The following is a 25,709-nucleotide window of genomic DNA, read 5'->3' on the forward strand; positions in this document are numbered from 1 at the left end:
CTAGGCTTCGGGTGCAGGGGGTGGTTAGGATCAGGCACTAGGGGGAAGTTATAGTAGTTATAGCTAAGATTCGGGTGCAGGGGGGGGGGGGTTAGGATCAGGCACTAGGGGAAGTTATAGTAGTTATAGCTAGGCTTCGGGTGCAGGGGGGTGGTTAGGATCAGGTACTAGGGGGAAGTTATAGTAGTTATAGCTAGGCTTCGGGTGCAGGGGGGGGGTTAGGATCAGGCACTAGGGGAAGTTATAGTAGTCTATAGCTAGGCTTCGGGTGCAGGGGGGGGGGTTAGGATCAGGCACTAGGGGGGAGGTTATAGTAGTTATAGCTAGGCTTCGGGTGCAGGGGGGGGGTTAGGATCAGGCACTAGGGGGAAGTTATAGTAGATATAGCTAGGCTTCGGGTGCAGGGGGGGTTAGGATCAGGCACTAGGGGGAAGTTATAGTAGTTAGAGCTAGGCTTCGGGTGCAGGGGGGGGGTTAGGATCAGGCACTAGGGGGAAGTTATAGTAGTTATAGCTAGGCTTCGGGTGCAGGGGGGGGGGTTAGGATCAGGCACTAGGGGGAAGTTATAGTAGTTATAGCTAGGCTTCGGGTGCAGGGGGGGGTTAGGATCAGGCACTAGGGGGAGGTTATAGTAAGTTATAGCTAGGCTTCGATGCAGGGGGGGGTTAGGATCAGGCACTAGGGGGGAGGTTATAGTAGTTATAGCTAGGCTTCGGGTGCAGGGGGGGGGTTAGGATCAGGCACTAGGGGGAAGTTATAGTAGATATAGCTAGGCTTCGGGTGCAGGGGGGGGGTTAGGATCAGGCACTAGGGGGAAGTTATAGTAGTTAGAGCTAGGCTTCGGGTGCAGGGGGGGGGGTTAGGATCAGGCACTAGGGGGAAGTTATAGTAGTTATAGCTAGGCTTCGGTGCAGGGGGGGGGGGTTAGATCAGGCACTAGGGGGAAGTTATAGTAGTTATAGCTAGGCTTCGGGTGCAGGGGGGGGTTAGGATCAGGCACTAGGGGGAGTTATAGTAGTTATAGCTAGGCTTCGGATGCAGGGGGGGTTAGGATCAGGCACTAGGGGGAAGTTATAGTAGATATAGCTAGGCTTCGATGCAGGGGGTGTTAGGATCAGGCACTAGGGGAAGTTATAGTAGTTATAGCTAGGCTTCGGTGCAGGGGGGGGTTAGGATCAGGCACTAGGGGAAGTTATAGTAGTTATAGCTAGGCTTCGGTGCAGGGGGGTTAGGATCAGGCACTAGGGGAAGTTACAGTAGTTATAGCTAGGCTTCGGTGCAGGGGGGGGGTTAGATCAGGCACCAGGGGGAGGTTATAGTAGTTATAGCTAGGCTTCGGGTGCAGGGGGGGTGTTAGGATCAGGCACTAGGGGAAGTTATAGTAGTTAGAGCTAGGCTTCGGGTGCAGGGGGGGGGTTAGGATCAGGCACTAGGGGAAGTTATAGTAGTTATAGCTAGGCTTCGGATGCAGGGGGGTGTTAGGATCAGGCACTAGGGGGAAGTTATAGTAGTTATAGCTAGGATTCGGATGCAGGGGGGGGTTAGGATCAGGCACTAGGGGAGGTTATAGTAGTTATAGCTAGGCTTCGAGTGCAGGGGGGGGGTTAGGATCAGGCACTAGGGGAAGTTATAGTAGTTATAGCTAGGATTCGGGTGCTGGGGGGGTTAGGTTCAGGCACTAGGGGGAGGTTATAGTAGTTAGAGCTAGGCTTCGGGTGCAGGGGGGGGGTTAGATCAGGCACTAGGGGAGGTTATAGTAGTTATAGCTAGGCTTCGGATGCAGGGGGGGTTAGGATCAGGCACTAGGGGGAAGTTATAGTAGTTATAGCTAGGCTTCGGGTGCAGGGGGGGGGGGGGTTAGGATCAGGCCACTAGGGGGAAGTTACAGTAGTTATAGCTAGGCTTCGGGTGCAGGGGGGTGTTAGGATCAGGCACCAGGGGGAAGTTATAGTAGTTATAGCTAGGCTTCGGGTGCAGGGGGAGGTTAGGATCAGGCACTAGGGGGAAGTTATAGTAGTTATAGCTAGGCTTCGGGTGCAGGGGGGGGTTAGGATCAGGCACTAGGGGGAAGTTATAGTAGTTAGAGTTAGGCTTCGGATGCAGGGGGGGTTAGGATCAGGCACTAGGGGAAGTTATAGTAGTTATAGCTAGGCTTCGGGTGCAGGGGGGGGGGTTAGGATCAGGCACTAGGGGAAGTTATAGCAGTTATAGCTAGGCTTCGGTGCAGGGGGGGGGGGTTAGGATCAGGCACTAGGGGGAAGTTATAGTAGTTATAGCTAGGCTTCGGATGCAGGGGGGGGTTAGGATCAGGCACAGGGGGAAGTTATAGTAGTTATAGCTAGGCTTCGGATGCAGGGGGGGTTAGGATCAGGCACTAGGGGGAAGTTATAGTAGTTATAGCTAGGCTTCGGAATGCAGGGGGGGGTTAGGATCAGGCACTAGGGGGGAAGTTATAGTAGTTATAGCTAGGATTCGGGTGCAGGGGGGGGTTAGGATCAGGCACTAGGGGGAGGTTATAGTAGTTATAGCTAGATTCGGTGCGGGGGAGGTTAGGATCAGGCACTAGAGGGAAGTTATAGTAGTTAGAGCTAGGCTTCGGGTGCAGGGGGGGTTAGGATCAGGCACTAGGGGAAGTTATAGTAGATATAGCTAGGCTTCGGGTGCAGGGGGGGGTTAGATCAGGCACTAGGGGGAAGTATAGTAGATATAGCTAGGCTTCGGGTGCAGGGGGGGGGTTAGGGATCAGGCACTAGGGGGAAGTTATAGTAGTTAGAGCTAGGCTTCGGGTGCAGGGGGGGGTTAGGATCAGGCACTAGGGGGAAGTTATAGTAGTTATAGCTAGGCTTCGGATGCAGGGGGGGGGTTAGGATCAAGCACTAGGGGGAAGTTATAGTAGATATAGCTAGGCTTCAGGTGCAGGGGGGTTAGGATCAGGCACTAGGGGGAGTTATAGTAGTTATAGCTAGGGTGCGGGGGGGTTAGGATCAGGCACTAGGGGGAGGTTATAGTAGTTATAGCTAGGCTTCGGGTGCAGGGGGGTAGGATCAGGCACTAGGGGGAAGTTATAGTAGATATAGCTAGCTTCGGGTGCAGGGGGGGGGGTTAGGATCAGGCACTAGGGGAAGTTATAGTAGATATAGCTAGGCTTCGGGTGCAGGGGGGGGGGTTAGGATCAGGCACTAGGGGGAAGTTATAGTAGTTAGAGCTAGGCTTCGGGTGCAGGGGGGGGTTAGGATCAGGCACTAGGGGGAAGTTATAGTAGTTATAGCTAGGCTTCGGATGCAGGGGGGGGTTAGGATCAAGCACTAGGGGAAGTTATAGTAGATATAGCTAGCTTCAGGTGCAGGGGGGGTTAGGATCAGGCACTAGGGGGAGGTTATAGTAGTTATAGCTAGGGTGCGGGGGGTTAGGATCAGGCACTAGGGGAGGTTATAGTAGTTATAGCTAGGCTTCGGGTGCAGGGGGGTTAGGATCAGGCACTAGGGGGAAGTTATAGTAGTTATAGCTAGGCTTCGGGTGCAGGGGGGGTTAGGATCAGGCACTAGGGGGGAAGTTATAGTAAGTTATAGCTAGGCTTCGGGTGCAGGGGGGGGGTTAGGATCAGGCACTAGGGGGAAGTTATAGTAGTTATAGCTAGGCTTCGGGTGCAGGGGGGGGGGGGGGTTAGGATCAGGCACTAGGGGGAAGTTATAGCAGGCTTACCTACTTTGCTGCCTCCCTCCTCCGGGAGGACGGCAGCGTTTGTAGGTGAATGGGGGCGTGGCCGGCAGCAGGACGGGTGGTTCGGGGAGTGGCCGGCAGCAGGATGGGCGGTCCGGGGGCGTTGCATCAGGGTCGCGGTCATCGTGACTCCACCCCCCCGCTGTGCCGAGAAACGAGGCGCTGCATAGCGGGGGCGGAGCTACGATGACGCGATTCAGCGCGAATCGCGTCATCGTACCCCCTCAGGCCGCCTACTTGTTCACTGCTGCGGGCGGGCCGAGGGGGGAAAGCGGGAGGCTTGCCCTCCTTTCCGGGGGGCCGGGAGGTCACCCGATTTTCGGGAGCCTCCCGTCCATTCCGGGAGGGTAGGCAAGTATGAGTTATAGTAGTTATAGCTAGGCTTCGGGTGCTGGGGGGGGGTTAGGATCAGGCACTAGGGGGAAAGTTATAGTAGTTATAGCTAGGCTTCGGGTGCAGGGGGGGGTGGAATTGTTTAGGATCAGGCACTAGGGGGAAGTTATATTCAGCCTGCGGGGGAGTTAGGGGGCGGGGGAGTGTTAGGTCAGGCAGTGGGGGAAGTTACAGTTAGGTTTCTGGTTATATGTCTAGTTGGAGAACTACTACAAGTACCAGCATTGCCCGGCAGCCATCCTACATATTGATTGTTACCGTTCCACAACTTTTGTCGAGCAGCAGACTTCCTATTCCAGCATAGCAGAGTATACAGCCGTATTCTTTATGGAGAAGAGACACCGCTGACACTAGAATAATCTATTACACAAATGTGCCTATGTTACATTAGCAATAATCAGGCAGTCGCTGAATCTGAGCGCGTTTACTTCCAAGGTCGCAGGCGCAGTATCTATTACTAGCAATCTGACATATGCAGATAGCAACCGCATCATGGCCCTCATTCAGAGTTGTTCGCTCGCAAGCTGCTTTTAGCAGCTTTGCACACGCTAAGCCGCCGCCTACTGGAGTGAATCTTAGCTTATCAAAATTGCGAAGGAAAGATTAGCAAAATTGCGAATAGACACTTCTTAGCAGTTTCCGAGTAGCTCCAGACTTACTCGGCAACTGCGATCAGTTCAGTCAGTTTCGTTCCTGGTTTGACGTCACAAACACACCCAGTGTTCGGCCAGACACTCCTCCGTTTCTCCAGCCACTCCCGCGTTTTTCCCAGAAACGGTAGCGTTTTTTTCGCACACACCCATAAAACGGCCAGTTCCGCCCAGAAACACCCACTTCCTGTCAATCACATTACGATCACCAGAACGAAGAAAAAACCCCTCGTAATGCCGTTAGTAAAATACCTAACTTAATAGCAAATTTACTTGGCGCAGTCGCACTGCTGACATTGCGCATGCGCATTAGCGACTAATCGCTCCGTTGCGAGAAAAAAATAACGAACAAACAACTCGCCGGTTTACGTCAGCCACACACAAGATAGGCATATCTACGATGTAAAACACTATTATTCACTATTAAATTAGAGTTACTATTATATGAATATTAATAATTAAATAAAAACTGTCAAACACCGCAAGTTCAACTCAGAATTACCCCCTATATACGCTCTAGCATAAAGTGTACCTAGAAAAAACATATGCAACATGGGGTATATCTGTAGAGTGTGGAGTTTCTCTTTTACAGACTGTCTAAAAGCAACCTTATTGCTGTTAGAACAATTTATAGAACATGTGCGACGTAATCCGCTGAGTATAACCGCGGAGGGTTACACTCCGTCCCACGGGAACCTCAGCGGTGATTATTTACTAACACTGGACTGCACCATTCTGTGGCTTGCAGGTAAGAGTCCGTATTATGGCTTACACGCGTGGCGCTAAATAAAGCTTCAGAGAAAGTAAAGAAAAAGCAACCAGCCAGGTGTGCCAGCTCCAGGAAGAGGGCGGCCGCCACAAGATAACACGCGGACAGATTCATGCGTTGTTATTGGGTACGTTTCAGCAACTGTATTCATGGAATAGGTTTGATGTTGCGTCTGCGTCGGTTTTGATGCCTAATAGAACTGATCACAGCCATTTAGAATAAACTGTAAATAAATGTGCATTAATATCCATACTTACATATGCCGCCAAGTATCCCAGCTAACCGACACAGCCAACGGTACCACCAGGTCATGCCGTCATCCCGAGAGGCCGCCGCATTCCCCTGCGTTGGAGCGTCTTGTTCTACTGCGCTCATCTTGGAGTCTCCCAGTCTCTGGCCCAGATCGCTGAACGAGATACGGGTTACGCGACGGACTCCTCGCTGTCTGTCCGTATAAATGAACGACGGCTGTTCACTCTGATCAGTGTCCCCTCCGTCCTAGTCCGAGGTTTGCATCCTGCAATCAGCAACTCTGTGTCCTGCAGATAAAGCAAAGTCCAGGTATTAATGTCTCGTAAGTCTGATCTTCCTTTACTAATTGCTAGACCAAAAGCCTGCACTCTACCTATAGAACTTAACAGATTTACTCCCCATCATGTCCCTATGTATCTTAGTTAGGGGGACTATAGCGGCATCAATCCTTCTATAACTAAATAAAAAGAACCATCATCAATAAAACAGAAGGTATCCTATAGCAAAGTGCCACTAATATAGTCCCAAATAATGATGTACTGAATAGTACGGACTACGGGGGTCATTCCGAGTTGATCGCTAGCTGCATTTGTTCGGCTGCGCAGCGATGAAGCAAAAAAAAGGCACTTCTGCACATGCGTAATGCGGCGCAATGCGCACGTCGTGTCGTACTATTACAACGAACGATGTAGTTTTACACAGGGTCTAGCGAAGCTTTTCAGTCGCACTGCTGGCCGCAGAGTGATTGACAGGAAGTGGGGGTTTCTGGGTGTCAACTGGCCGTTTTCAGGGAGTGTTCGGGAAAAATGCAGGCGTGCCAGGAAAAACGCAGGCGTGGCTGGGCGAACGCAGGGCGTGTTTGCGACGTCAAATCCGGAACCGAATAGTCTGAAGTGATCGCAAGCGCTGAGTAGGTCTGAAGCTGCTCGGAAACTGCACAAAATTATTTTGTAGCCGCTCTGCGATCCTTTCGTTCGCACTTCTGCTAAGCTAAAATACACTCCCCCCCCCCCCCCCCCCCGCAGAAATGCAAAAGCATCGCACAGCAGCACAGTGGCACAGCAGCACAGTGGCACAGCAGCACAGCAGCGATGCTTTTGCATTTGAGGAGTAACTCCTGGCCCTCCTCGCTGCCCGGGTCGCAGCGGCTGCGTGTGACGTCACACAGCCGCCGCGGCCCGCCCCTAAACGGCAGCGTCCAGCCCCCTTCCGCCCCAGCAACCACCTCTGCCTGTCAATCAGGCAGAGGCGATGGCTAGGCAACGACGGCCTTCTGGCATGCGCAGCACTGACCCGATCACACTGCTGTGATAAAGATGTGACGGCTGGGCACGCCCTCCCAATAGTGACGCTGACAAAGCCACACCACCCCCCCACCCCCCCGGCCGGCCACGCTCCATTGCCGCGTGCAGCGATGCTGTTCCCACAATCCTCGGAGCCTTGCCGTATTCCAGTGGAAACGCTAAGACCTATATTCACTTTCCGTCTCGGCACAATGGTAATACAATATGTACATTTCAAAAGAAAGAGCTCCTCAAACAGAGGCGGGCTGATGCAACAACAGACGCATACACTATGGGCGAGCGCTGCATATAGGGCTGTATTCGGTAACTGTCGGAAGCTGCCGTACTTGTCGGAAAGACGACAGCTTCCGACAGAAATAGTTCGGAAGGTGTTCCGACCTATTCAATAGGGGCTGTTTTTTTTCCGACAAGTCAGGAATTCCCGACTTGTCGGAAAACACGTGGAACGGTGGAATAGCCACCGATCCACGTGCTTCTGTCGGAAATGGGCCAAATCCGACAGGTTTTGGCCCCCCTTTCCGACAAACTCAATCCGACTTCAAAACAAGTTGGATTGAGGTGAGGAGACAAGCGGTGCTACGGGCCGCGGGGGGAGGGGCTGCGGGGAGACCTTTCTCCCTGCAGCACCCCCCTTCCCCCACCGCCGCAGACATGTCCCCCCCGCAGCCAGCTCCCCCCCACCGGCCACCGATCTCTGCTCCCCCCGCTTACCCCCGCCGCCGTCCCGCTCACGCCCACCGCCATCTGCACTCCTGGCCACTGCTTTCAGCGGCTGTCCATTGAATAGGGGTTGTCGGATCCATTCCGACAACTGCATGTCGGAATGGATCCGACTTTTTTTATTGAATATACCCCCTAGTCTCACACGGCCAGCCATACACCTCCGATCATCCCTTCCCAGGTCCGCTGCCGGTTTGGCGTTTACCTTTTGTCTTCTGATCTTATTGACTTAGCTGAAACTTAAAGGATGAAGAAAAACTTATGTAAAACCTAAAAAAAATTAATGTAACGCTGAGGAAAAATATTCGCTTTTCAACTAAATGAAATCAGAACAGAAGAAAAAAAAAGAAAGGAAAAACTGATATTTTGTATCAGTAAACAAGGCTCACGTTCTTTTTTCTGGAGAAACCAGATAGTACGTATCAATCTCTACATGGTATAAAAATAACGTCCATCATTACGATATCTAGTGCTCGGATGGCTGTTTTTTCTTTGACTTGCTTCACTAAAATAGTCACTGCTCGGCTCCCTTTTGTAACAGATTAATGTTTCATACACCTAAACTTTCCTCGACAAAAGCGCTATAGTGTATAATTGTGATAACCACATCAAAATCACTGGTTCTCAAGATTAGCACGAACAGACAGACAGACGCCTACAGCCCCTCAGTGTGAGACACACACAAGATACTGTATATAATATACAGATGTATACACACGTCAGTGACGCGGCTACAGCCCCTCAGTGTGAGACACACACATAGATATATAATACATAGATGGATGTATACAGGTCAGTGTGAGATATTTATAACATACAGATGGATGTATACAGGACAGTGTGAGATATAAACTGCTCAAAAAAATAAAGGGAACACTAGAATAACACATCTAGATCTGAATGAATGAAATATTCTTATTAAATACTTTGTTCTTTACATAGTTGAATGTGCTGACAACAAAATCACACAAACATTATCAATGGAAATGTAATTTATTAACCCATGGAGGTCTGGATTGGAGTCACACTCAAAATTAAAGTGGAAAAAACACACTACAGGCTGATCCAACTTTGATGTAATGTCCTTAAAACAAGTCAAAATGAGCTCAGCAGTGTGTGTGGCCTCCACGTGCCTGTATGACCTCCCTACAACGCCTGGGCATGCTCCTGATGAGGTGGCGGATGCTCTCTTGAGGGATCTCCTCCCAGATCTGGACTAAAGCCTCCAACAACTCTGGACAGTCTGTGGTGCAACGTGGCGTTGGTGGATGGAGCGAGACATGATGTCCCCAATGTGCTCAATTGGATTCAGGTCCGGGGAACAGGCGGGCCAGTCCATAGCATCAATGCCTTCGTCTTGCAGGAGCTGCTGACACACTCCAGCCACATGAGGTCTAGCATTGTCTTGCATTAGGAGGAACCCAGGGCCAACCGCACCAGCATATGGTCTCACAAGGGGTCTGAGGATCTCATCTCGGTACCTAATGGCAGTCAGGCTACCTCTGGCGAGCACATGGAGGGCTGTGCGGCCCCCCCAAAGAAATGCCACCCCACACCATTACTGACCCACTGCCAAACCGGTCATGCTGGAGGATGTTGCAGGCAGCAGAACATTCTCCTTGGCGTCTCCAGACTCTGTCACGTCTGTCACATGTGCTCAGTGAGAACCTGCTTTCATCTGTGAAGAGCACAGGGCGCCAGTGGCGAATTTGCCAATCTTGGTGTTCTCTGGCAAATGCCAAACGTCCTGCATGGTGTTGGGCTGTAAGCACAACCCCCACCTGTGGACGTCGGGCCCTCATACACCCTCATGGAGTCTGCTTCTGATCGTTTGAGTAGACACATGCACATTTGTGGCTTGCTGGAGGTCATTTTGCAGGGCTCTGGCAGTGCTCCTCCTGTTCCTCCTTACACAAAAGGTGGAGGTAGCGGTCCTGCTGCTGGGTTGTTGCCCTCCTACGGCCTCCTCCACGTCTCCTGATGTACTGGCCTGTCTCCTGGTAGCGCCTCCATGCTCTGGACACTACGCTGACAGACACAGCAAACCTTCTTGCCACAGCTCGCATTGATGTGCCATCCTGGATGAGCTGCACTACCTGAGCCACTTGTGTGGGTTGTAGGGAGGTCATACAGGCACGTGGAGGCCACAAACACTAGCCGAGCCTCATTTTGACTTGTTTTAAGGACATTACATCAAAGTTGGATCAGCCTGTAGTGTGTTTTCACTTTAATTTTGAGTGTGACTCCAAATCCAGACCTCCATGGGTTAATACATTTGATTTCCATTGATAATTTTTGTGTGATTTTGTTGTCAGCACATTCAACTATGTAAAGAACAAAGTATTTAATAAGAATATTTCATTCATTCAGATCTAGGATGTGTTATTTTAGTGTTCCCATTATTTTTTTGAGCAGTGTATATAATATATAGATGGATGTATACAGGTCAGTTTGAGATATATACTATACAGATGGATGTATACAGGTCAGTGTGAGATATATACAATATATATATATATATATATATATATATATAATATAATATATATATATATATATATATATATATGATGTATACAGGTCAGTGTGAGATATATAATATATAGACGGATGTATACAGGTCAGTGTGAGATATATAATATATAGATGGATGTATACAGGTCAGTGTGAGATATATAATATATAGATGATGTATACAGGTCAGTGTGATATAGATATATAATATATAGATGGATGTATACAAGTCAGTGTGAGATAGATATATAATATATAGATGGATGTATACAGGTCAGTGTGAGATATATAATATATAGATGGATGTATACAGGTCAGTGTGAGATAACGAGATTTATGGTAAGAACTTACCGTTGTTAAATCTCTTTCTGCGAGGTACACTGGGCTTCACAAGGATTCACATCGGGGTGTAGAGTAGGATCTTGATCCGAGGCACCAACAGGCTCAAAGCTTTTGACTGTTCCCAAGATGCTCAGCGCCGCCTCCTCTATAACCCCGCCTCCATGCCAGTGAGCTCAGTTTCGTTAACCAGCCCAATGCAGTAGCAGGTACCAGAGACGACAACCGATCGTAGCCAATTACACCACACACTCACCGCAGGAGAGGGTGTCAGCGGCTATGCCAATACCAACCAAAGAAGCTAAGTGCGTCAGGGTGGGCACCTTGTGGAGCCCAGTGTACCTCGCAGAAAGAGATTTAACAACGGTAAGTTCTTACCGTAAATCTCGTTTTCTGCTGCGGGGTACACTGGGCTCCGCAGGGAATGACATTGGGGATGTCCTAAAGCAGTTCCTTATGGGAGGGGACGCACTGTAGCGGGCACAAGAACCCGGCGTCTAAAGGAAGCATCCTGGGAAGCGGCAGTATCGAAGGTATAGAACCTTATAAACGTGTTCACAGAGGACCACGTAGCCGCCTTGCACAATTGTTCAAGGGTCGCACCACGGCGGGGCCGCCCAAGAAGGTCCGACAGACCGAGTAGAATGGGCTTTGATGGTAGCAGGAAACCGGACGACCAGCCCTCACATAAGCATGTGCAATCATCATTCTAATCCATCTGGCCAGAGTCTGCTTGGTAGCAGGCCAGCCACGTTTGTGAAATCCAAACAACACAAAAAGAGAATCAGATTTCCTTACGGAGGAAGTTCTCTTCACATAGACACGGAGAGCCCGTACCACATCCAAAGACCTTTCTTTGGGAGACAACTCGGGAGAATGAAAGGCCGGAACCACAATCTCCTGGTTAAGGTGGAAAGAAGACACCACCTTATGCGAATAACCTGGCCACGTTCTAAGAACCGCCCGGTCACGGTGAAAAATCAAATAGGGAAACTTACAGGATAAGGCACCCAAGTCCGAGACCCTTCTAGCTGAAGCAATAGCCAGCAAGAATACGACCTTAAGGGAAAGCCATTTAAGGCCACAGAGGCAAAAGGCTCAAACAGAGACACTTGCAAGGCCTCCAAAACCACCGACAAGTCCCAAGGGGCCACAGGCGGCACATAAGGAGGCTGAATCCTCAACACACCCTGAGTGAATGTATGGACATCAGGTAGGGTGGCAATCTTTCTCTGAAACCAAACCGACAAGGCATAAATGTGAACCTTGAGGGAGGCCAGACACAGGCCTAAGTACAGGCCCTGTTGTAGGAAGGCCAACAGTTTGGCCCGTACTAAACTTGAAAACGTCATGATTGTGAGATGCACACCAAATAAAGTAAGAATTCCAGACCCTATGGTAAATCTGAGCAGAAGCCAGCTTACGGGACTTCAACATAGTTTGAACAACCGCCTCAGAAAAACCCTTGGCCCTCAGACGGAAGCCTCAAGAGCCATGACGTCAAAGCCAGATGGCCAAGTCCTGGTAAACACAAGGGCCCTGAACGAGGAGGTCTGGTCGTTGTGGAAGTAGAAGTGGACAATTCTAGCGAGAGGCCCTGTAGATCGGAGAACCAGTGCCGTCTGGGCCACGCTGGAGCTAGCAGAAGTAGGTTTCCTCCTTCTTGCTTGAACTTCCGTATTACTCTGGGCAGGAGTGACACCGGAGGGAACACATACGGCAGCCGAAAGTTCCATGGGAGTGACAGAGCATCCACGAACGCTGCTTGAGGATCCCCTTGTCCTTGCTCCGAAGACCGGAACCTTGTGATTGTGTCGAGACGCCATCAGGTCCACATCTGGGAGGCCCCACTTGTCCTCGAGAAGTTGAAACACCTCTGGATGTAGGCTCCATTCTCCGGTGTGCACGTCCTGACGACTGAGATAGTCCGCCTCCCAGTTCAGAACGCCCGGAATGAACACTGCTGATATGGCCGGCAGATGGCGTTCTGCCCACTGAAGAATCCTTGATACTCCCCTCATTGCCATGCGGCTTCAAGTGCCGCCCTGATGATTTATGTACGCCACCGTGGTGGCGTTGTCCGATTGCACCTGAACAGATCTGTTCTGTATGAGATGCTGGGCCAGTGTCAACGCATTGAACACTGCCCGCAGTTCCAGAATATTTATCGGGAGCAGAGACTCCTCCTTGGTCCACCGACCCTGAACAGAGTGTTGTTCCAACACCGCGCCCCAACCCCTCAGACTGGCATCCGTTGTCAGGAGGACCCAGTCGGATATCCAGAACGGACTGCCCCTGCTCAACTGATGGTCCTGCAGCCACCAGCTCAGTGACAGGCGGACCTCCGGAGATAATGAGATCATGTGAGATCTTATCCGGTGAGGAAGGCCGTCCCACTTGGTCAGAATTAACTTCTGCAGAGGGCGAGAGTGGAACTGACCATACTCCACCATGTCGAAAGCCGACACCATGAGACCTAGCACTTGCATTGCCGAATGTATCGACACTCGCGGACGAGGTAGGAAGCATCGAATCCTGTCCTGAAGCTTCAGGACTTTCTCCTGAGAAAGGAACAACCGTTGGTTGTGAGTGTCCAATAACGCTCCCATGTGTACCATGCTCCGAGCAGGAACCAGGGAGGATTTCTTCCAGTTGATCAGCCACCCGTGGGCTGTCATGCACTGGACCGTCAGATTGAGATGACACAGGAGAAGTTCTAGGGAATTTGCCAGGATCAACAAATCGTCCAAGAACGGTAGGATCCCGAACCCTTGACGGCGGAGTGTAGCCATCATGACCGCCATTACTTTGGTGAAAACTCGGGGAGCCGTTGTCAAACCAAAGGGTAACACCCGAAATTGGTAATGGTACCACCGCAATCCGCAGGTACTGTTGATGAGAAACAGCAATAGGAATATGCAGGTAGGCATCCTATATGTCCAGGGAGACCATATAGTCCCCATGCTCCATGGACAGAACAAAAGAGCACAGAGTTTCCATACGAAACTTGGAGACCCGCACATGCTTGTTCAAGGACTTCAGATTAAGAATGGGCCGCGAGGACCCGTTCGGTTTCGGGACTAGAAACAGCGTTGAATAGTACCCCTTGCCTCTCTGAGCCAGAGGCACCTGTACCACCACTCCTGTGGCCAGGAGGGAATGTACCACTGAGTGCAACGTGTTTGCTTTTGCTGGATCCAGAGGTACATCTGTCAGGCAAAACCGCTGCGGGGGACGATTCTTGAAAGGTATGGCGTAACCTCGAGCGACGACTTCCCTCGCCCAGGCATCTGAAGTGGTCTTCAACCATTCCTGGGCAAAACCTAGAAGTCGGCCCCCCCACCTTGGGATCCCTCAGAGGGAGGCCCGCCCCGTCATGCGGCAGGCTTGTCAGTTTTGGAAGCTGGCTGACGGGCAGCCCAGGCACGCTTTGGTCTGGGCTTGTTTGGTCTGGAAGCAAGAGCTTGCTTTGGGTACGCCTGACCTTTTGCTTTACCTGGAGGACGAAAGGGCCGAGGGAAAGTACTTTTAGCCTTCTGTGTGGAAGGAGCCGTACTAGGTAGGCAAGCTGTTTTAGCAGCAGCCAGATCAGCCACAATCTTATTTAGGTCTTCTCCAAAGAGAATGTCTCCTTTAAAAAGGAAACACCTCCAGGGTTTTCTTGGAATCCAAATCCACAGACCAGGATCTCAACCAAAGGATACGTCTGGCCAAGACGGACGCAGTAGCAGCCTTGGCCGCGAGCACCCCGGCATCGGAGGCCGCCTCCTTAAGGTACAGAGAAGCCGTGGCAATATACGAGAGACATTGTCGAGCATGCTCAGACGCGTCGGCAGACAGTTCCGCCTCGAGTTCCTGAGCCCACGCCTCAACAGCTTCAGCAGCCAAAGTCGCTGCAATGGTTGGCCTATGCACAGCCCCCGTTATGGTATAAATCGCTTTTAAACAGCCCTCCACACGTCTATCCGTCGGTTCCTTCAGAGAGGTGACGGTAGTTACTGGCAGAGCAGAGGAAACAACCATACGCGCCACATGAGAATCTACAGGCGGTGGGGTTTCCCAATTCTTACACACCTCCGCAGAGAGAGGATAGCGAGCCAACAGTCTCTTATTCGGTGTAAACTTTGTCCCCGGATTTTCCCAGGATTCCTGACGTATGTCAACCAGGTGTTTAGAGAAGGGTAAAACCTGTTTCACCACCATCTTACGCTTAAACCTATCCGGTTTCTAGGAGACCGTTTCAGGCTCAGAATCATCAGACACTTGAAGAATGAGCCGAATCGCCTCAATCAAATCCAGGACATCCACGGATGACTTCTCTTCCCCATCTTAAACATCAGTGTCAGTGGGGTCAGTATATGCCCCATCCTCCTCCGAGGACGTGTCGGTTAAAGCCGTGGATTGGGAGGAGGTAATGGCCCGTTTAGAAGACGACTTAGTCTTAGGCGGGCGAGAGTGAGACTTAGATTTAGCCACAGATCGGTTCAAATGCTGCAGCTGAGTGGAAAGCTGATCCGCCCATGGCAGGTTCACAGCAGGGACCATAAACTGCTGCAGTGGCACAGGTGGTCCCACAGGGGGCGTCAAGTTTGTCACAAGCGTGCTTAGCAATGTGGAGAATGTAGCCCAAGATGGATCCTGTGATGCCCCAAGAACTACTGACCCACTGGGGGGTAATGAACCCCCTGAACTTGAACTGTCAGCTGCTAAATTATCCTCCGTTGCGTCAGCGGCCTCACTACCACGCAGTGTGGGAGAGGCCCCATCGTTGTTGCCACGTGTAGCAGACATACTATGTGCACAATAATGGGCAACCTGGTACAAAGTGTAGCAGCACTATATCTAGCAAGAACTCTCAGACGGCACAGACCGGAGGTTCAATAGATATAGAATATATGGTGACTATAAATCACAAGCAAAAATCCCCCGACAGTATATCTTGTGATATAATCCTATATTGAAAATAAAAAAACCTGAACACTTGGCCCCCTCAGGTATAGCAATATAGGAATAGCCGACTGAGTGAAATACCCGATATGGCAGCCACGCAGCAGCTACATGCACACACACACGTATATAGTCACAAATATACCATGCAGATATTATGTAGCATAAACTGCACTGGACTAGAAATACAAAGTAATACTCAGTATGGCTATAAGTGATAACAATAGATATAACAAAGCACAGTAGATACTGGATGTATATCACACGGTGTTTGTACCACACAACCCTGACAGTATGCACTCTTTCTTAACTAACACAGTCCCAGTGACAGTGAGAATACTCAAGTGTCCTGTAAGAAGCACAGCACTGGCAGTCAGGCGGTTCCACAGAGGAGGATTTGCCCCAACAATCCCAGGAACAGCAAGGCTCTATCTGTAATGGCCGCTGACCGGGAATGAGGGAGAAGGAGGCAGCTCCAGGGCGGGAACATTGTAGAAATGGCGCCCTGGGGCTGGGGGGAGGGACCTCAGGTCCGGCCTGCTCCCCCTGCTGGCATCCCCACCGGGTGTGCGGGCAGAACATAAAACGGGGGAATTGTACTAAATCCCCCTGACCTGTGCCCAAAATAATACCCTGCTGGCTAGTGGAGCAAGCTGGCCAGTAATCAGTGCCCACGCCAGCGCGCGCGCGCAGCCCGCCTCCTACGGCCGCGCTTGATCGCGGTAAAGTGCAGCACAGGAGCCCCTTACCTCCCCCTTGTCTGCAGCCCTGCGATCCCGGAGACGGTGGCGTGTGTGTGACTCACAGTTAGGAAGAAGCCTTCGTCTCCACTACAGTGACCCGGCAACCCCGGCCCGGGAGTATACAGCGCCGCTGGGGGTGATGGAGCTGCACGCTGGAAAGTCTCTGAGACATTACCAGCAGCTGCCCTTGAAGTCTTCATACAGATTTCTGTTCTCTTTAAAATTACTTTGAAAAACGCTGCTTAAGGCAGCCACCTATAAAGTGCCTGCATACTGCAAGCACCAACTTACACACTGAGCTCACTGGCATGGAGGCGGGGTTATAGAGGAGGCGGCGCTGTGCATCTTGGGAACAGTCAAAAGCTTTGAGCCTGTTGGTGCCTTGGATCAAGATCCTACTCTACACCCCGATGTGAATCCTTGTGGAGCCCAGTGTACCTCGCAGAAAGAGATTTAACAACGGTAAGTTCTTACCATAAATCTCGTTATCTCACACTGACCTGTATACATCCATCTATATATTATATATCTCACACTGACCAGTATACATCCATCTATATATTATATATCTCACACTGACCTGTATACATCCATCTATATATTATATATCTCACACTGACCTGTATACATCCATCTATATATTATATATCTCACACTGACCTGTATACATCATCTATATATTATATATCTCACACTGACCTGCATACATCATCTATATATTATATATCTCACACTCACCTGTATATATCCATCTATATATTATATATGTCTCACACTGACCTGTATACATCCATCTATATATTATATATCTCACACTGACCTGTATACATCCATCTATATATTATATATCTCACACTGACCTGTATACATCATCTATATATTATATATATCTCACACTGACCTGTATACATCATCTATATATTATATATCTCACACTCACCTGTATATATCCATCTATATATTATATATGTCTCACACTGACCTGTATACATCCATCTATATATTATATATCTCACACTGACCTGTATACATCATCTATATATTATATATATCTCACACTGACCTGTATACATCATCTATATATAATATATAGATGATGTATACAGGTCAGTGTGAGATATATATAATATATAGATGATGTATACAGGTCAGTGTGAGATATATAATATATAGATGGATGTATACAGGTCAGTGTGAGACATATATAATATATAGATGGATATATACAGGTGAGTGTGAGATATATAATATATAGATGATGTATACAGGTCAGTGTGAGATATATATAATATATAGATGGATGTATACAGGTCAGTGTGAGATATATATAATATATAGATGGATGTATACAGGTCAGTGTGAGATATATATAATATATAGATGGATGTATACAGGTCAGTGTGAGATATATATAATATATAGATGGATGTATACAGGTCAGTGTGAGATATATATAATATATAGATGGATGTATACAGGTCAGTGTGAGATATATAATATATAGATGATGTATACAGGTAAGTGTGAGATATATATAATATATAGATGGATGTATACAGGTCAGTGTGAGATATATGATATATAGATGGATGTATACAGGTCAGTGTGAGATATATATAATATATAGATGATGTATACAGGTCAGTGTGAGATATATAATATATAGATGATGTATACAGGTCAGTGTGAGAGATATAATATATGGATGGATGGATGTATACAGGTCAGTGTGAGATATATAATATATAGATGAATGTATACAGGTCAGTGTGAGATATATAATATATAGATGGATGTATACAGGCCAGTGTGAGATATATAATATATAGATGATGTATACAGGTCAGTGTGAGATATATCATATATAGATGGATGTATACAGGTCAGTGTGAGATATATAATATATAGATGATGTATACAGGTCAGTGTGAGATATACAATATATAGATGATGTATACAGGTCAGTGTGAGATATATAATATAAAGATGATGTATACAGGTCAGTGTGAGATATAATATATAGATGGATGTATACAGGTCAGTGTGAGATATATATAATATATAGATGATGCATACAGGTCAGTGTGAGAGATATATAATATATAGATGGATGTATACAGGTCAGTGTGAGATATATAATATATAGATGGATGTATACAGGTCAGTGTGAGATATATAATATATAGATGATGTATACAGGTCAGTGTGAGATATATCATATATAGATGGATGTATACAGGTCAGTGTGAGATATATATAATATATAGATGATGTATACAGGTCAGTGTGAGATATATAATATATAGATGATGTATACAGGTCAGTGTGAGATATATCATATATAGATGGATGTATACAGGTCAGTGTGAGATATATATAATATATAGATGATGTATACAGGTCAGTGTGAGATATATATAATATATAGATGATGTATACAGGTCAGTGTGAGATATATATAATATATAGATGATGTATACAGGTCAGTGTGAGATATATATATATATAATGTATAGATGGATGTATACAGGTCAGTGTGAGATATATAATATATAGATGATGTATACAGGTCAGTGTGAGATATACAATATATAGATAATGTATACAGGTCAGTGTGAGATATATAATATATAGATGATGTATACAGGTCAGTGTGAGATATATATAATAATAAGATTTTACTCACCGGTAAATCTATTTCTCGTAGTCCGTAGTGGATGCTGGAACTCCGTAAGGACCATGGGGATTAGCGGCTCTGCAGGAGACTGGGCACAACTAAAGAAAGCTTTAGGACTACCTGGTGTGCACTGGCTCCTCCCACTAAGACCCTCCTCCAGACCTCAGTTAGGATACTGTGCCCGGAAGAGCTGACACAAATAGGAAGGATTTTGAATCCCGGGTAAGACTCATACCAGCCACACCAATCACACCGTATAACTCGTGATACTATACCCAGTTAACAGTATGAAATATAACTGAGCCTCTCAACAGATGGCTCAACAATAACCCTTTAGTTAGGCAATAACTATAAACAAGTATTGCAGACAATCCGCACTTGGGATGGACGCCCAGCATCCACTACGGACTACGAGAAATAGATTTACCGGTGAGTAAAATCTTATTTTCTCTGACGTCCTAAGTGGATGCTGGGACTCCGTAAGGACCATGGGGATTATACCAAAGCTCCCAAACGGGCGGGAGAGTGCGGATAACTCTGCAGCACCGAATGAGCAAACTCTAGGTCCTCCTCAGCCAGGGTATCAAACTTGTAGACTCTTGCAAAAATGTTTGAACCCGACCAAGTAACAGCTCGGCCAAGTTGTAAAGCCGAGACCCCTCGGGCAGCCGCCCAAGAAGAGCCCACTTTCCTCGTGGAATGGGCTTTTACAGATTTAGGGTGCGGCAGTCCAGCCGCAGAATGTGCAAGTTGAATCGTGCTACAGATCCAGCGAGCAATAGTCTGCTTAGAAGCAGGAGCACCCAGCTTGTTGGGTGCATACAGGATAAATAGCGAGTCAGTTTTCCTGACTCCAGCCGTCCTGGAAACATATACTTTTCAGGGCCCTGACTACGTCCAGTAACTTGGAATCCTCCAAGTCCCAAGTAGCCGCAGGCACCACAATAGGTTGGTTCACATGAAAAACTGATACCACCTTAGGAAGGAATTGAGAACGAGTCCTCAATTCCGCCTTATCCATATAAAATACAGATAAGGGCTTTTGTATGACAAAGCCGCCAATTCTGATACACGCCTGGCCGACGCCACGGCCCACAGCATGACCACTTTCCACGTGAGGTATTGTAGCTCCACGGATTTAAGTGGCTCAACCCAATGCGGCTTCAGGAAATCCAACACCACGTTGAGATCCCACGGTGCCACTTGAGGCACAAACGGGGGCTGACTATGCAGCACTCCCTTAACAAAAGTCCGAACTTCAGGCAGTGAAGCCAGTTCTATTTTGGAAGAAAATCGATAGAGCCGAAATCTGGACCTTCATGGAACCCAATTTTAGGCCAATAGTCACCTCTGACTGTAGGAAGTGCAGAAATCGACCTAGCTGAAATTTCTCCTTTGGGGCCTTCCTGGCCTCACAGCACGCAACATATTTCAACCATATGCGGTGATAATGGTTTGCGTTCACTTCTTTCCTAGCTTTAAATAGCGTAGGGATAACTTCCTCCGGAATGCCCTTTTCCTTCAGGATCCGGCGTTCAACCGCCATGCCGTCAAACGCAGCCGCGGTACGTCTTGGAACAGACAGGCCCCCTGCTGCAGCAGGTCCTGTTTGAGCGGCAGAGGCCATGGGTCCTCTGAGATCATTTCTTGGAGTTCTGGTTACCAAGCTCTTCTTGGCCAACCCGGAACAATGAGTATAGTTCTTACTCCTCTCCTTCTTATTATTCTCATTACCCTGGGTAAGAGAGGCAGAGAAGGGAACACATACACCGACTGGTACACCCACGGTGTTACCAGAGCGTCCACAGCTATCGCCTGAGGGTCCCTTGACCTGGCGCAATATCTTTGTAGCTTTTTGTTGAGGCGGGACGCCATCATGTCCACCTGTGGCCTTTCCCAACGGTGTACAATCATCTGGAAAACTTCTGGATGAAGTCCCCCCTCTCCCGGGTGGAGGTCGTATCTTCTGAGAAAGTCTGCTTCTCAGTTGTCCACTCCGGGAATGAACACTGCTGACAGTGCTAACACATGATTTTCCGCCCATCGGAGAATCCTTGTGGCTTCTGCCATCGCCATCCTGCTTCTTGTGCCGCCCTGACGGTTTACATGAGCGACCGCCGTGATGTTGTCTGACTGGATCAGCACCGGCCGGTGTTGAAGCAGGGTCTAGCCTGACTTAGGGCATTGTAAATGGCCCTTAGTTCCAGAATATTTATGTGTAGGGAAGTCTCCTGACTTTTCCATAGCCTTGGAAGTTTCTTCCCTGTGTGACTGCCCCCCAGCCTCGAAGGCTGGCATCCGTGGTCACCAGGACCCAGTCCTGTATGCCGAATCTGCGGCCCCCTAGAAGATGAGCACTCTGCAGCCACCACAACAGCGACACCCTGGCCCTTGGAGACAGGGTTATCCGCCGATGCATCTGAAGATGCGACCCGGACCACTTGTCCAACAGATCCCACTGGAAAATCCTTGCATGGGACCTGGCGAATGGAATTTCTTCGTGAGAAGCTACCATCCTTCCCAGGGCTCGCGTGCATTGATGCACCGACACCTGTATACATATTAGGAGGTCTCTGTCTAGAGACGACAACTCCTTGGACTTCTCCTCCGGGAGAAACCCTTTTTATCCTGTTCTGTGTCCAGAACCATACCCAGGAACAGTAGACGCGTCGTAGGAACCAGCTGCGACTTTGGAATATTCAGAATCCAGCCGTGCTGTTGTAGCACTTCCCGAGATAGTGCTACTCCGCCGAACAACTGCTCCCTGGACCTCGCCTTTATAAGGAGATCGTCCAAGTACGGGATAATTATTTCGGCCATTACCTTGGTAAATACCTCGGTGCCGGGGACAGACCAACGGCAACGTCTGGAATGGTAATGACAATCCTGTACCACAATTTTGAGGTACTCCTGGTGAAGAGGGTAAATAGGGACATGCAGGTAAGCATCCTTGATGTCCAGTGATACCATGAAATTCTCCAGGCTTGCAATAATCGCCCTGAGCGATTCCATTTTGAACTTGAACCTTCGTATATAAGTGTTCAAAGCTTTCAATTTTAGAATGGGTCTCACCGAACCGTCTGGTTTCGGTACCACAACATTTTGGAATAGTAACCCCGGCCTTGTTGAAGGAGGGGTACCTTGATTTCAACTGCTGGAAGTACAGCTTGTGAATTGCCGCCAGTACTACCTTTCTCCGAGGGCAGCAGGCAAGGCTGATGTGAGGTAACGGCGAGGGGGAGTCGCCTCGAACTCCAGCCTGTATCCCTGTGATACTATTTGCAGAACCTAGGGATCCACCTGTGGGCAAGCCCACTGGTCCCTGAAGTTCCCGAGACGCGCCCCTACCGCACCTGTCTCCACCTGTGGAGCCCCAACGTCATGCGGTGGACTCAGAGGAAGCGGGGGAAGATTTTTGATCCTGGGAACTGGCTGCTGGTGCAGCTTTTTCCTTCTTCCCTTGTCTCTGTGCAGAAAGGAAGCGCCTTTGACCCACTTGCTTTTCTGAAGCCGAAAGGACTGTACCTGAAAATACGGTGCTTTTTTAGGCTGTGAGGAAACCTGAGGTAAAAAATTTTCTTCCCAGCTGTTGCTGTGGATACGAGGTCCCAGAGACCATCCCCAAACAATTCCTCACCCTTATAAGGCAGAATCTCCATGTGCCTTTTATAGGCAGCATCAAATGTCCACTGCCGGGTCTCTAATACCCTCCTCGCAGAATGGACATTGCATTAATTCTGGATGCCAGTCGGCAAATATCCCTCTGTGCATCCCTCATATATAAGACGACGTCTTTAATATGCTCTATGTTAGCAAACTATTATCCCTGTCTTAGAGTATTAATATTATCTGACTGGGTATCAGACCACGCTGCAGCAGCACTATTTATGCTGAGGCAATTGCAGGTCTCAGTATATAACCTGAGTGTGTATATACAGACTTCAGGATAGCCTCCTGCTTTTTATCAGCAGGTTCCTTCAAGGTGGCCGTATCCTAAGACGGCAGTGCCACCTTTCGACAAACGTGTGAGCGCCTTATCCACCCTAAGGGATATCTCCCAACGTGACCTATCCTCTGGCGGGAAAGGGTACGCCATCAGTAACTTTTTAGAAATTACCAGTTTCTTATCGGGGGAACCCACGCTACTTTACACACTTCATTCATTCATCTGATGGGGGAACAAAACACTGGCTGCTTTTTCTCCCCAAAAATAAAACCCCTTTTATGTGGTACTTGGGTTCATGTCAGAAATGCGTAACACATTTTTCATTGCCGAGATCATGTACCGGATGTTCCTAGTGGATTGTGTATATGTCTCAACCTCGTCGACACTGGAGTCAGACTCCGCGACGACATCTGTGTCTGCCATCTGAGGTAACGGGCGCTTTTTTGAGCCCCTGATGGCCTTTGAGACGCCTGGGCAGGCGCGGGCTGAGAAGCCGGCTGTCCCACAGCTGTTTTACGTCATCCAGCCTTCTATGTAAGGAGTTGACATTGTCGGTTAATACCTTCCACCTATCCATCCACTCTGGTGTCGGCCCCACAGGGGGCGACATCCCATTTATCGGCCTCTGCTCCACCTCCACATAACCTTCCTCATCCCACATGTCGACACAGCCGTACCGACACACAGCACACACACAGGGAATGCTCTGACTGAGGACAGGCCCCCACAAAGTCCTTTGGGGAGACAGAGAGAGAGTATGCCAGCACACACCAGAGCGCTATATAATTTAGGGATAAACACTATAACTGAGTGATTTTTCCCCCAATAGCTGCTTGTATAAACAATATTGCGCCTAAATTTAGTGCCCCCCCCTCTCTTTTTAACCCTTTGAGCCTGAACACTACAGGGGAGAGCCTGGGGAGCTGTCTTCCAGCTGCACTGTGAAGAGAAAATGGCGCCAGTGTGCTGAGGGAGATTGCTCCGCCCCTTTTTCGCTGACTTTTCTCCCGCTTTTTTATGTATTCTGGCAGGGGTATTTATCACATATATAGCCTCTGGGGCTATATATTGTGATGATTTTGCCAGGCAAGGTGTTTATATTGCTGCTCAGGGCACCCCCCCCCCCCAGCGCCCTGCACCCATCAGTGACCGGAGTGTGAGGTGTGCATGAGGAGCAATGGCGCACAGCTGCAGTGCTGTGCGCTACCTTGGTGAAGACTGAAGTCTTCTGCCGCCGATTTTCCGGAACACTTCTTGCTTCTGGCTCTGTAAGGGGGCCGGCGGCGCGGCTCCGGGACTGAACATCAATGGCCGGTTCCATGCGGTCGATCCCTCTGGAGCTAATGGTGTCCAGTAGCCTAAGAAGCCCAAGCTACCACCAGTTAGGTAGGTTCGCTTCTTCTCCCCTTAGTCCCTCGCTGCAGTGAGTCTGTTGCCAGCAGATCTCACTGTAAAATAAAAAACCTAAAATATACTTTCTTTCTAGGAGCTCAGGAGAGCCCCTAGTGTGCATCCAGCTCAGCCGGGCACAAGAATCTAACTGAGGTCTGGAGGAGGGTCTTAGTGGGAGGAGCCAGTGCACACCAGGTAGTCCTAAAGCTTTCTTTAGTTGTGCCCAGTCTCCTGCGGAGCCGCTAATCCCCATGGTCCTTACGGAGTCCCAGCATCCACTTAGGACGTCAGAGAAATATAGATGGATGTATACAGGTCAGTGTGAGATATATAATATATAGATGGATGTATACAGGTCAGTGTGAGATATATAATATATAGATGATGTATACAGGTCAGTGTGAGATATATAATATATAGATGATGTATACAGGTCAGTGTGAGATATATAATATATAGATGATGTATACAGGTCAGTGTGAGATATATAATATGTAGATGATGTATACAGGTCAGTGTGAGATATATAATAATAAGATTTTACTTACCGATAAATCTATTTCTCGTAGTCCGTAGTGGATGCTGGGGACTCCGTCAGGACCATGGGGATTAGCGGCTCCGCAGGAGACAGGGCACAAAAGTAAAAGCTTTAGGATCAGGTGGTGTGCACTGGCTCCTCCCCCCATGACCCTCCTCCAAGCCTCAGTTAGGATACTGTGCCCGGACGAGCGTACACAATAAGGAAGGATTTTGAATCCCGGGTAAGACTCCTACCAGCCACACCAATCACACCGTACAACCTGTGATCTGAACCCAGTTAACAGCATGATAACAGCGGAGCCTCTGAAAAGATGGCTCACAACAATAATAACCCAATTTTTGTAACAATAACTATGTACAAGTATTGCAGACAATCCGCACTTGGGATGGGCGCCCAGCATCCACTACGGACTACGAGAAATAGATTTATCGGTAAGTAAAATCTTATTTTCTCTGACGTCCTAGTGGATGCTGGGGACTCCGTCAGGACCATGGGGATTATACCAAAGCTCCCAAACGGGCGGGAGAGTGCGGGTGACTCTGCAGCACCGAATGAGAGAACTCCAGGTCCTCTTTAGCCAGGGTATCAAATTTGTAGAATTTTACAAACGTGTTCTCCCCCGACCACGTAGCTGCTCGGCAGAGTTGTAATGCCGAGACCCCTCGGGCAGCCGCCCAGGATGAGCCCACCTTCCTTGTGGAATGGGCCTTGACAGATTTAGGCTGTGGCAGGCCTGCCACAGAATGTGCAAGTTGAAATGTGCTACAAATCCAACGAGCAATCGTCTGCTTAGAAGCAAGAG

At 48.7% G+C, this 25,709-nt stretch overlaps 1 protein-coding gene across 1 annotated transcript in view; it reads right to left on the minus strand.

Annotated features, from left to right (window-relative positions):
• CACFD1 (calcium channel flower domain containing 1) overlaps positions 1-25,709 on the minus strand; it is a 52,321-nt gene that overhangs the window by 19,032 nt on the left and 7,580 nt on the right. The window contains exons 2-3 of the mRNA XM_063935801.1: positions 5,790-6,071; positions 5,277-5,295 (exon numbers count right to left, since the gene is read on the minus strand). Coding sequence (XP_063791871.1) covers positions 5,277-5,295; positions 5,790-5,907 — 137 coding nt within the window. The 5' untranslated portion in view covers positions 5,908-6,071. The remainder of the gene's footprint in view (positions 1-5,276; positions 5,296-5,789; positions 6,072-25,709) is intronic.

The sequence above is a fragment of the Pseudophryne corroboree genome, chromosome 8, assembly GCF_028390025.1.
Source record: "Pseudophryne corroboree isolate aPseCor3 chromosome 8, aPseCor3.hap2, whole genome shotgun sequence".
NCBI classification, from domain to species: Eukaryota; Metazoa; Chordata; class Amphibia; order Anura; family Myobatrachidae; genus Pseudophryne; species Pseudophryne corroboree.